This window comes from Rousettus aegyptiacus, unplaced genomic scaffold, assembly GCF_014176215.1.
Source record: "Rousettus aegyptiacus isolate mRouAeg1 unplaced genomic scaffold, mRouAeg1.p scaffold_m13_p_6, whole genome shotgun sequence".
In the NCBI taxonomy this organism is placed as follows: domain Eukaryota; kingdom Metazoa; phylum Chordata; class Mammalia; order Chiroptera; family Pteropodidae; genus Rousettus; species Rousettus aegyptiacus.
In genome coordinates this window covers 35619634-35632674 of record NW_023416309.1, presented here as the reverse complement: position 1 = coordinate 35632674, position 13041 = coordinate 35619634, and the positions used below count along the sequence as shown (strand labels likewise).

General features: G+C 32.3%; 1 protein-coding gene across 5 annotated transcripts in view; it reads right to left on the bottom strand.

The window, feature by feature from the left end:
* Positions 1-1891: 1891 nt before the first annotated feature.
* Positions 1892-13041, bottom strand: part of TBC1D12 (TBC1 domain family member 12) — an 89258-nt gene continuing 78108 nt past the window's right edge. For all 5 annotated transcript variants that reach the window (XM_036223085.1, XM_016164155.2, XM_036223084.1 and 2 more), the window contains 6 exons: positions 12567-12655; positions 11267-11338; positions 6668-6796; positions 6312-6421; positions 3971-4229; positions 1892-3007 (listed from right to left, as the gene is read on the bottom strand). In XM_036223085.1, coding sequence (XP_036078978.1) covers positions 2939-3007; positions 3971-4229; positions 6312-6421; positions 6668-6796; positions 11267-11338; positions 12567-12655 — 728 coding nt within the window. In that variant the 3' untranslated portion in view covers positions 1892-2938. The remainder of the gene's footprint in view (positions 3008-3970; positions 4230-6311; positions 6422-6667; positions 6797-11266; positions 11339-12566; positions 12656-13041) is intronic.

The window sequence follows — 13041 nt, the reverse complement described above, 5'->3', positions numbered from 1 at the left end:
GTTAACTTCTATTGCAATTAGACTGTTAGTTAGTAAACTATTTTTAAAAGACAAGGCTTTCTTCTCTCTGAAGTGGCTGGTTTCCCTGAAATCTTTTTTAAAACTTCTATTAATTTTTTTTTTACATGTTGTGAAGCAGTGAGATTCTAATTAATGAAGTTTTATTACATTTGAGAATTATTTTGGGCACTGTTTTGACAACATCAAAATAATATGAATTCAATATAAAAATCAATTTCTTCCCTAGAGTAAGACTTTGTTTTCTAATACTATGCCAAATAGTACTGGCAAATTAAAATCTGATTTTTTCAATATTATCTCAAACGTTTTTTGCCTCTTTTATACCAATCAATCTCTGTTGTTTGAATACACTCATGGAATACAAAATTATCTTATCCAAACAAAAATAGGATATGAAAAATCAAAATAAACCATACAGCATTATGAAGACAAATTATTCCATGATTATATGCTTTAGAATTATATCCTCCAACAGTGTAGACTCTAAAAAGTTGACTTTTCGAGATAAAAATAGCTACAATAAAAGCTGTTATCTTGAAGTCAGAGGCTTTGAAAATCTCAATGCCCTTTTGCAAATGCTATCTATCTTTTGTAAAGTCAAATACCCTCAAACTGGTAATATTATATAAAGGTCATCAATGCAAAAGAAATCAACGAAAACTATGACTATGTTCTATGACTTTAAAAAATTATGCTAGTTACTGGAATCTTCTAGTAGCACTTAAATAATACAACGTAGACCTGAGCTAAAAGGGAGGGAGAAATATATACATTAAGTAGAAAGATGAAACAACATATTAAATTTCACATTATCATGAGGACTGTAATAAGTTATTTTTTAAATTGAAAATCCACTTTAACCTCCTTGCCCCCCCCTCAAAAAAGAAAAGAACTGTTATACACTGACCATGTAAGTAACTCCATATTGACTCTATGGAGGTTCCAGGAAAGAAACAGTACAATATTTTAGCTGCCAATACTGTCAGTCTCAACAGGCTGAAGGCCTACTGCATCCCTTGAAAATTTGGCAAGATAAGTTCATTCCTTTTTTTCTCCAAATGAAGTTAAATAAACAGGTACCTGCCCCCCCCCCCACAAAGTAATGAAGACTCATTTCAAGTAATTACTCTGCTAATTTGTATTTACACATTTATTAATAGTGGTTTTTAATGAATTTCTTTTATTTACATTTTATATACACATTTATACTTGAAAGGTAAAGAAACTGTACAGTAATAAAAATGAGAAAAAAGAAATACAGCAATTTAGGTCGAACTCAGGAAACAAATACATAAAAGGAAAATTAAATTCAAGCAGGTAGTATAACCTCAATGAGAGTACTGCCAGGGCTTACACTCCCTCTATCAGGGCCACCAATATGAAGGAAGTAGTTACCAGATTTAAAATGTCATCCTAAAACCTATTAAGACCCTGGCTACTCCCTCAATATTTTATTACATAGTAGTTTCCACTAAGCAAGCTCCTATGACAGGAGTTAACTTCTGAGGTTTCCAATAGTGGTTCCTAGGCTTGAATGACCCATGGGGTAAAAATATATGGACATCATCTGGTCCCATACTTCTAAAGAGGCAGCCAATACACTAACAAGGTTCTCAGGTTTGTTAGTTTGAAGACAATATACCACTAACAGAAGTAGTGTGCTTAAGTGTTGTTTCAAACCAAACTGCAACACAAAAGCATACTATAAATCTAATTATTAACCAAATAGCATGTTATATAGATATCACTCGTAACACTCAAGGGATTTACTTTAGGTTTAAGAATTAAACATATTATAATAAACTTAATGAATATTTACCAATAATTAATAATTTCTTTACTACCATCAAAGTTAGACTCATTAGAAAAGTTAATTTTATCTTTTTCTTTTATTCCATTAATTAGAAAATTATGCACAGTGTTTTACAAGTCATGGACTTGACTACATATTAAGATTTCGAATTTCAAACTGGAATTAATAAATTGTTTCTAAGGACAGTGAAGGAATTTTAACTAAAAATATAAAGTCTTGCCACATAGCATGCTATTTAAGAACTCTCAGAATTCATAGTTTTTACTCCTACTAGTGAAAAACCTCATTTACATGTATGGACTTAGTCCCAAAATCAAGTCTTTAGTCCACTAAAGTGCAAAGAACTTCCCTTCTACCAGTTAGCTTTCTTAAATTACTAGATGAACAATTTCTTAGACAAGAAACAGGCTAAAATTCTTCGAGTGATATTAATTCTGTAAGGGAAAGAAACAATTTCCCGCTAAAAAGAAATACGCATGATACTGTGGAAAAACACCTAAACAAATGCGAAACAATTTCCCACCAACATTTCCAGTTCTCAGATAACTCAAATTTGCTCCAACTTGTGAATGAAGATAAACAACTTAAATAATTTACAACCAAAGTTGCTTACTCTTGGTCTATAATATCTTCGAAAGGTCAGAACTGACCTTTGTCAGTTGGAAATGGGCAATATGTGTAATAAAGTGTTAATTTCAAATAGTATTTTGGAAGTTAAAGTAGTATTTAACAATCTTGCTCTGGCCTCCAAAGTGCCTTTATGGTAACTGTTAAAAAAGAAAAGATGTAAAAAATTTGAAGTATCTCCAAACTGTTAAAAAAAAATTATCGCATTACTGTTCACTCCAAATTATGAACTATGAACCAGCCATTTAAATTTTTTCCTTTGTAAAATGACCCTCCCTAAAAAATACTTTTTCACTAATACTGTCAATAGGTTACTTATTTCATTTACTTCATTCATGAAATTCAAAATCAGCAGTTTTCCAAGTCTTGATCCTTTTAGATTTCTCCAACATTTTCTTCCATGCTTTTTACATAGGAAACAAAAAACTTGTACCAAAAACCATGTTTATATTCCAATTAGTCTGTTAATTTTGAAGATCAACTTTTCAGAGCAGGGGTATTATTCTTGTCTCCTTCTTTAATATCCTTCATTACAGATGCAAAGACCTAGAATTATATAGGGAAAAGATTAATCCTCAAAAAACTATCATGCAGATTAAATACATTTAAATACCTATAGTTTATTAACATGAAAAAGCTTTAGTATACTTAACTCTGTCCCCAGAAGACTGCCATTCTCAAATTCTTTTGTTTGTTTCAACCCAATTTTATGGGATATATTAGATTCTAGTTTTTTATCACTTGTCAAATATTCTGAAATTATTATTTGGTAACAGAACATTTTCTGGACCAATATGCTTTCATTTAATTTTCCTAAGCAATAAAACTGTGAGCTTATAATACCTACTGTCTATCATTCATGGAGCAAATCATAATGCTTTTGTCACTTAACTTTAGACTGCCAATGTTTGCTCCCCTACTAAGACAAAGCATCTAAAAAGCCAAGATCACACATTATATTCTTTCTATTGCAAATCCTTAGAACAGAGTAGGTGTTTAATACAATTGTTATCATTTGAAATATCGTAATAATTACATATTTGCTCTGGCAAATACTTGACTACTGTAGATGTACTTCGCTAAACTCAAGATATTACTGAACTTACATAAAAATAAATCTGAAGGTTTGAAAAGGTAAAAGAGGAGTAATCTGCTTTAAAATCTTGCTTTTTCTTTTTTCTTTTTTTTTTTTTTCGAGCATTTATTTGGGATAACTTTCACTCTTGTGTACTCCTTTATGCTTTTTGAATTTTTTGTAAGTTTTAATTAAGTTGATTGGGGTAACATTAGTTAATCCAATTACATAATTTTCAGGTGTACATTATCATTTGACTTCTGTATATTCTATTGTGTGTTTAGCAACTTGCTTTTTTCAAAGTCAAAATATATTTTTAAAAGATTCTTTTTTAAATTTAAGCACTAACATTTGAGAAATACACAACTTTTTATTTTTTACAAGAAGTCAACTGTTTTAACATATTTATTAGAAGTAGGAAAATGTCACTCTACCTGAGTCCATTTTTTGGTGCTATTTTGCATCTGAATGGCTGCAATACAGCTGAACAGCTTTTCTGATGTGATGTCTTCTGGCAATTTAGTTAGAAATTGTGCTATGTGAATAAAATCCATCTGTAGGAGAATATCTTCATATAATCGGAGGATCCCTAATCCAGTCCTAAATAAAAATTCCTCCCCATCTCTGCAAAATACATCCCAGACTCGACAGGCCAGATCAAGTGGTAGTGATTTGCTATACAAGGTGAAGATCCTAAAATTAGGGGGAAGAGAGTCATTGAAATTGTCCATTTATTTATTCATTCACTTATTAAGCAACAATATGTAAAAACAGCTTAATTAGGGATAAAAAGGCTCCTTTCCTCAAAGAGCTTGAGTAGTAGGAAATTAAATAATAAATAATGAAATTATGTGAATTTACATAATTCAAACTGGAGTGGCAGAATAGCCTAATGGTTAAAGGCTTGGCTCTGAAACCAGAATGCCTGAGTTTGAATATTAGATTTGCAACTTATTAGTTGTTTCATCATGAGCAAGATAATTATCTGCTGTCCTTAAATTTTCTCATTAGTAAACAAAAAATAATACTATAATGTAAAGTATTTAGAACAGTGCCTGGCACACAAGAAATGTTCAATAAAAGTTACTTATTATATTAAAAAACCCAAGTATCATCTTCTTATAACCTAAATGCAAAATTATAAAGTCTTCTCTTTTCTCATTCCATTAACATCCACCATTTTATCCCCCTTAACCAAACTTTATTACTTCTTTTGGAACATGTATAATAACTCCAACAGAATTACCAAAATGGTTTTTTTCCTCATTCTTTCTGACAATGTCTGATCATGTAATTCAGTATCCAGAAGTGGTGCTTCGGGGTAGCATTCTGGTTGGGGAAGTCGGGAGAATAGGTGCCAGAGAACTTTTCTTAAAGTTTCATTGGCCAAAAAAGGACACATTTTTTGCATTTATCTGAGGTTAGGGCTGATGAAACTTGAGAAAGGGAACTAGAAGCTTGCCTACCAAAACAAATAAACAAACAAAAAAACAAACAAAAAACAAAAAACAAACCCTTTAGCACTGCCACATATTTGTTTTCTTGCACAAGTGATTTTGGGATTTGTATGTAATAAGTTCAACAGAGGCAGTGAAACAAATAACCACATCTACTTCTTTATAAACATACATTTAATTGCATAACAAAACGAATACTCTTGATGGCACAGAGAATACTAACAGTATTCAAAACAAGAAAGGGTACCTGCAGTGCCTAGGCACTTTCTAGTACACAGTGCTCCCGCATTATTAACTCCACCCTACAGTAACTGTGGTCATGATTTGCCTTATATTCCCTCAACACTGACAACTGGTTATTTTTTTTTCACCCTTCTTTATACATTAAGTGTTTGGTCTTGATCCTCTGGGTCCTCTGATATAAAACTCGTTTTCTCCCCATTACCTGGAGCCTTTCCCAGAGGAACTCCAATGTTCTTAGTGGGAATGGAAGAGAATATATTGAAGCATAACATAGCTTCAAAAAAAAAAAAAAAAAAAAAAACCCTAAATAAAAGAAGCCCCAAACTGGGAAGATTTTATATTTGACTAATGACATTATTTATTTTTCTATATTAAAACACAGTATCATTTACATAAAATCAAATGATTTTAAATGATGAGAATTTAAGATTTAAATATTTCAAATGTACTCTTAATCTATCTTAAGATCACTGGTCCATCTCTGGCAAAATTCACCACCACCACCACCCCACCACTCATTCTACAATCAACTGGCTACTGCTCACTAGAGTCTTAGGCAAATCCTTCAAATTAAAACAGAAGAACTGGAATTATAAAGTTGAAAAAAGATATCAGCACCTAAATAAGGTATCATTCCTCTGTCAGAAAGCTGGATAAACCTTGAAAAAACCAAGCCCTGAGTGGGGAAAAAAAAAAAAAAACATAACTATCACAAGTCCTTGTGTGTTAAATGAAATAAAGGAACGGCAACTAACTTTTTGAAAGCGTTGTATGTACTAGGCACTGAATGAGATAATCCATGTAAAATACCCTCACTACAACTCAAAATGCAGATATTATCATTCCCATTTTATGGATAAACTAAAACACAAACTGAGAGATTCTGATTTCAACCCCAGTGTCCATTCTCTTAATCTAATGCCTCCCCACAAAAATGTGAATTTCTCTATTTGCAAGGGAAGGACTTTTTATATGTATAATCCTGTGCATAAGATTTACTCTAGTTGCTAAAACACACAAAAAGTTACACTTTGTTTCCTTTTAATTATTATATTTTATGTATCTTTTGACTTACCAGTCTATCAAGTATATGTCTGGTGTAAGACTATAAGATTTGAAATGAAGAAATAGTTTGGAGAGATTTTCTTCAAAAAATACTTCAAATGTTGCAAAATATTTCAACATCTAAAGATAGAAATATCAATAAAATTAAAGAGTATATTCGCAAAATAAATTAATCATAAATTAACAAAATCTTACTCAGCACCTCTTTGAGTCTTTTCATTACGCATTTATAAAACTATAATTCAATAAAAAAGTTTATTTTAGATCAGATTATTTTAGTCTTCTATTGGTTTTACTCTAAAAGGGCATTCCGACTACTGAAACTGACAGTCGAAGGAAAGCATAATTCATCCCAAATGTCCATACCATGCTGTGGTCCACACGGAAGAAGGCCAACTGGCATGGCTTATTCAGGAGATTTGCAAAGGCAATGAAGGCATCTGCCTCTTCCAAATTGAGAATGAGAACTGCTGCTATGAAGGACATCCCTTGGACCTTCAAAGGGAAGAAATTAATCAAAATGTGCTTATAATAATTCTATAGTTTATTTTATTATATTCCTTAAAAATTATAAGGTGATGGTACAGGGTAAAATTTAAAAAAACGATTTTTTCCCCAACAAAGGTAAATACAGGGAACTCATTAATAGTTATGAAATCTCCTTAATTTTAAATCTCTTGATGATGTGGTATGTATTAAAAAGTATTAGGGAAAATTTGGAGGGGCAGGGGGAGAATCAGCTTTTACTTGCTACAAAAGCCTATCTCAGTGTACCACCTAGTTTTCATTTTTTCTTAGTCTGAAGTCTTTCAAAGTACAGAATCACAAAGTTTACTGAAAATCAGGTAACCGTCTTCACTGTTACAACTCATCTGTCTGGAGTAGAAAGTGATGAACTAAGAAAAAGAAATCTATGAGAAGTGCTGTTGAAATTCCAAGAAAGATGAGTTAGTTTGTGAAGGTTGAGAAAGTAAGGCAGGATTCCTGAAAAAGCAGGAAGAGTAAGAAAAAAATCATTCTATGATGGGAAAAACATATGAGTAAAGACATAAAACCGGCCCAGTTGAAGCACAAGATTTATAATTGGAATAATGGGAGAAATTATAAAAAATAGGATATATTTACAAATTGTGAAACATCTTGAATAAAAGGCTAAGCTACATATAGAGGTTTGCTTGTGAGTTGTGGGGAGCTACTGTACATTTCTGAGCAACTAGGTGGTATGGAACAGCTACTGTAAATATATTAATTCTTTCACCAAAAAAAGTTTATCCAGCACTTACTTCTGGTAGAGATTTGTATAACAGAATTACTACAGAAAGGCCACTAAGAATATTTGCAGTGATACCTCTGTCTCTTTCTACTTTCTCGTCAACCTTTAAACTCTTTAGCGTACTTCCATCTGGATTCCCACTCCATTATATACTCTCTTGAAACTTCTCTTACCAGAGTGACCAATGATGTTTATCATAAGTGGGCACTTTCCTACCCGCTTAGCAGAATTCCCTTTAGCTTCTGTGACCCAACATTTCTTTGTTCTCCTCCTACTTCTCTGGCTTCTTCTGAGTACTCTTAGCAGATTCTACAGTGATTGCCTATTTGATTTTCTAGAATATAAGTTCCATGAGAACAGAGCCTGTGTCTGTTGACACTTATATTCTTAATACCACAATATTTGCTGAATGGATGCAAGGGGAAAATAGTTAACTATCTGTAATAGGATAGTAGCAGAGCAAATAGAAGGGATTAAAAGTATATTTAATTAAATATAAAATGCTATTTATTGTTAAGAAACGTCATTATTTTACATACCAAAAAAAAAGAAAAAATGCTGCCAACAATTATGATGCTTACTTAGAATTTTTATTTTATGTATATTCATAGAGCTATTTAAAGCTCATTTAGTTTTACCATATATCACTCTTTTGTATATATGAAAAATAAGAAAAAGTTATTTCTACAATATCTTGAGTCCATTTTTTCTGAATATTCTGTATTATTTATCAACTCGTGCAATGCAATAAAATGGGCACATCATTTATGCAGTATTTCCACAAAAAAATGTATAACGTAAACCTAATAATACGAGAATGATCAAAAAATACCACAAAAGTATTTAAAAGGGTCATTGTGAAAACATCAGGTTTAACTCTTCGAAGTGCTATTTATGACAGAAAAGGCTAGATTAAAGGAGACTAATGAAAAATTACAACAAAATGCCATACTTAACTATGACTGGATGCTGTAAGTGTAGGTGGGGTAGAGCTACTGCAACTTTTCTGTTAGTTTGAAGGTGTTCAAAATAAAATCTTGAGAAATGAACAATAAACCACAATTTTTAAAAAACAATATATAGACCACCCAGCTTAAGAAATAAAACTTTACCAGTTGAAGCACCTTTGTAACCCACCCATTTTCTGACACTTCGTCTTTCTCCCTTCCCCTATGACTGGCTAGGACATGGGAGGAGGTCATCTACCGATATTCCCCATTTTTTATTATCCTTGCAGACACACGCACAGATCTTATTTTATGGGTTTTACTGATAATCACTATAGAGAAACAGAGAGCTATAATGAAAAATAAAAGTGAAAAGTTACAAAGCTTACAAACTTCTTATGGAATATCTGAGTCCTGGTCTACAGGTTCTGACTCCTGAGATACACTAGGAAGTTCTGTTTGTCTTCTCACTTCCACTTTTATGACATGTTCACCTTAGAGCCCCACCATAATACAGGCCCAGTTCATTATGTGTGCCCGTAGATACGATCCAGGCAAAATACCTATCTATAACCATTTTCTCACACTGAAAAACTAATACAATTCAACAATCTAAACAACAGCAGCTTTAAACTGGGACAAATGTCCCCTGGAGATACAACAAAGACTTTCCAAAGAGTACACTGTACACCGTCATGTATTATTTTAAGGGAATCTATTCAAAGATCCTCAATTTACATATGTTTTCTTTCCTAAACATGGTTTGCCTCAGTAGCAAGAGAAAGTCCAGTCCTCAGCCATTACAAAACTTACAATGGTGAATTTCTCTGAGGCATGAAATGTGAAACAAAAGGATCATTCTAAATACTGTTTTGGGAAGGTCTTGGGCTTCCTAGTCACATATAATAAAAATAGTAATTCCATTATATGGTAGAATAGAGATGAGTAATAACAATTTTCATTAAGTGACCATGCCTCTTCCATGCCACACTTTTTTCAAAGACTGCAGAGCCCTTGAGAGAGAGTCTCAGGAAAAAAAATAAAGAAAATAACAATATGGACTGGTCACCTTGGTTCTTTTAAATATAACTGGAATACTAACCATCACAAAATTTTTCAAGAAATACTGAATAAATTCCACATATAAAACTTTTGGATGATTTATTTATAGATTCAGCACGTTATTAGTTAATGCAGTTAAAAACCTATTTTACAAATCACATCATGAAATATGTATTACAATATAGTTTATATTATTCTTATCTTATAAAATAAGTCTGATTTGGCTTACTGGTTTGCCAATGAGGCTTGGCATCACCTGTTAGGTTATACTGTGGTCATTTTACATAAATTCAATGATTTAATAAATGTATATTCTATAAAATATTAATGAAGAGCTTTTCATATAGTTTTCTTCAAATGGATAATGATGATATATAAAATCACTATAGTGTTTAAATTCCATTGGTTACATTTTTTAAGAGATATCGGTTTTATTTTAAAATAGTTAACAAATGCTAAAAATTAAATTAAACACTTTACAATTAAACTCACGATGAAAAAATTTTAATGTCAACTTAAAAATGTGAAGCAGTTTCATAATGTTTTTACAATTCTATTACAGAATACATGAACAAGGGAGTTTAGAGTCTATTCAAATTTCACTTTCTCCATAACAACTATCTGACCATATTCCTTAAATACTACAACCAGCACCATCCCCAAATCTGTTGCTTTCCTCCTTTATTATGCCATAAGTTTTCCATAACATTTATCATCTCTTAATTTAACATACAATTTACTTATTTGCTTATTGTTTATTGTCTGTCTTCTCCTTCTAAACTTTAAGCACCTTTCATTCACTGAGGTATCTCAAGAACCTAGAACAATGCCTGGCATATAGCAATATGCACACAATAAATATTTGTTGAGTGAATGAATGAACAAATGTACAAATAAACATGCAACAAAATAGAGGAAGTTGTACCAGGTAGCCACCCTATTGTGAGGTCTCTCAAATTATTTTACTTTTAAGACAAAGGTGAGAAGATGAAGATTTTATGACTTCCAGTTAAAAAATGGCAAACTGAACACTCACATTTTTCTTTGTTCCTTCCCAAATCCCAATTAAAATGACATTAAAGAAAAAAATAAATATTAACCTAGGAGGACAAAGAGAATGAAAAATAAATAAACGTAGATGATAGACATTAATAGCATTTAAAATTTTTTTATTTAACTAAATGGAGCAAGTCAAACATAAATATCTGCAGAGGAAAAGCCATAAGCAGCAGACCAATTCAGCCACAAAATCTGGAAGGCTTAGGAACTGAAGTTATCAGGCACCTCTGAAATTGAGGGGTATGGCTAAAACTAGGATTTGTTGAAAATCTGTAAAAGGAGCAAATTCCCTGCCCTACTCCTTCGGCCTGGCAGAATATGAGAAGTTTATCTCTGGAGGCACAGTCAGGAAAAGGAAGGTTAGGGAGAATGGGTAAAGGCACCACACCAACGGCAGTGACAACAAAAGTTTACAAATCTTCAGCTGCTTTCCCATAAAGCTGGCAGCCAGTTTTATAAGCCTCTGGTAGGAGATGGAAAGATTCCTCTCTAGCTGGGTAAGTTATAGGCCCAAAAGAAAAAGACACAGAGATACACACGTTTGGGAGCTAATACAAAAGAATATTCTTAGATAAGATAGATTAAATGTTTATATTCAAAAAACAGATTGAAATAAATACTTACGTAACCAACATCAGGTCTATAACATGTATATGCCCCTAAAATACTGTGTAAGACATCGTGATATGGGCCACCCTTAGGAGAGAAAAGCAAAATGTCAAACTATACAGATAATTGTCTCTAATTGTCTCTAAGTTAATTCTCAAATAACATGTTGATAAACTTTAAACTTCCTAAAAGACTCATTTTAATTGGTATATTTAACGATTGTTAGAAATATTCTAAATGCACTCTGTCAAAATGTTTTCTAAAGAATAAAAGATATTTAATCCTGAACAATAAAAACAAAAAACTCACTTGAGTGATACAAGCTATATAGTTTAAGTACAATTTTAAAGACTTCTAGACTTGGGACAATAAGATTATGATGAAAACAGACTGTTTCATTTTATATAATTTCAGTAAAAAAAAATACTATAAAAAAAATACCATCAAACTATTAATAAAAGGGGAGGCACGTCTGCTTTACATGCAGAAGGGTTCGCGCCCCAGGTGGAGCCATGGACCATACCCCGGGTGCATCGGGCCCCCCTGGGCGTGCCATGGTCTGGGTGCTCCAGGTACCCCGACTGCTCTGGGGGTGCCAGGCCTTGGGCACACCAGGCCCTATATGCATGCCATGAGGTCATGGGAGGAGACACCCTGCCTTCAGAGATCCAGTTCTTAAGGGGAGAAGGCATATCCGTAGGTTAGGGGTAGAAGTAGCAGAGGGGTGGAATTAAAGAAGGGGAAAAAAAATATGGTAAAATAAGTCTAACAATTTTAATCTTAATAGTAAAAATTTTTTATCTCATCTCATCAATCCAAAGGTAGAGAAATTCTATGTATGAAGATTTGTGTCAAATATAAAGTACACATAAAATGTAATCATTTCTCAAAGTACAAGCAACTTCATAAGAGCCTCTAAACATACACAAAAAACTTTTTTTTTCTACTTCAATAATAACTGAAAAATTTTGTTTTGGGACAAATTTCTTTACAGTTTAACAATTTACTAGGCAAAAAATGTTAAAATTCAGTTATTTCACCAAATAAAAAGCAAAACAAAGAAATTCATCTTGATGAAAATTTATCAAATATCTACTACATAAAAGATATTGTTCTATGCTAACTGCAATGCATTCAATGAGTGGAATAAAATTATAAAAATTCGTTTAAAATTTTCCTACTGTTTCAAATGTTTTATATAAAGTTCCCCAATCTTCATAGTTTTGACTTTTAAAAACTCATAGCTATGAATTTAAAGAATTTGTTCCCTTGGATTAAAAAGAAAAGTAGTTAAAAACTGATTAGAAACCCTCACCTTCTGAAAGATGTAGAGAGATGGAAATGTACGGGATATATCCAACTTAATTAATTCCAGACTGGCCTCGCGATCAGCAACAAATACACCTGTATTTTCCAGGCAGATAAAATTAAAATGATTACTTGGCTATACCCAGTGAAATTTTGTAAACACAGAACAATCACACAGTATCTGTTACTTAAGGAAACTTAAAAGCTGAATAACCAAGAAATTTAATGAAATGCCACATAGCTTTTGCTGGAACTTAGAGCCCCTTAAATGAAGAAAATATCTATACATTTATCAGAAAGTTATATGGTGAAAGATTTCTACTTTCAGTTTTATAGAGGTAGGAGTTTTTTGTAGAGAGTAGGTAGATTATCGCTCCCACAATAACTAGGGGGAAAAGATATATTTCAAATATTACATGTTTTTTGAAAAGGCAGAAGAAAGTTGTGCACACAGAGATGTCTAGAACATTTAAATCACAGGA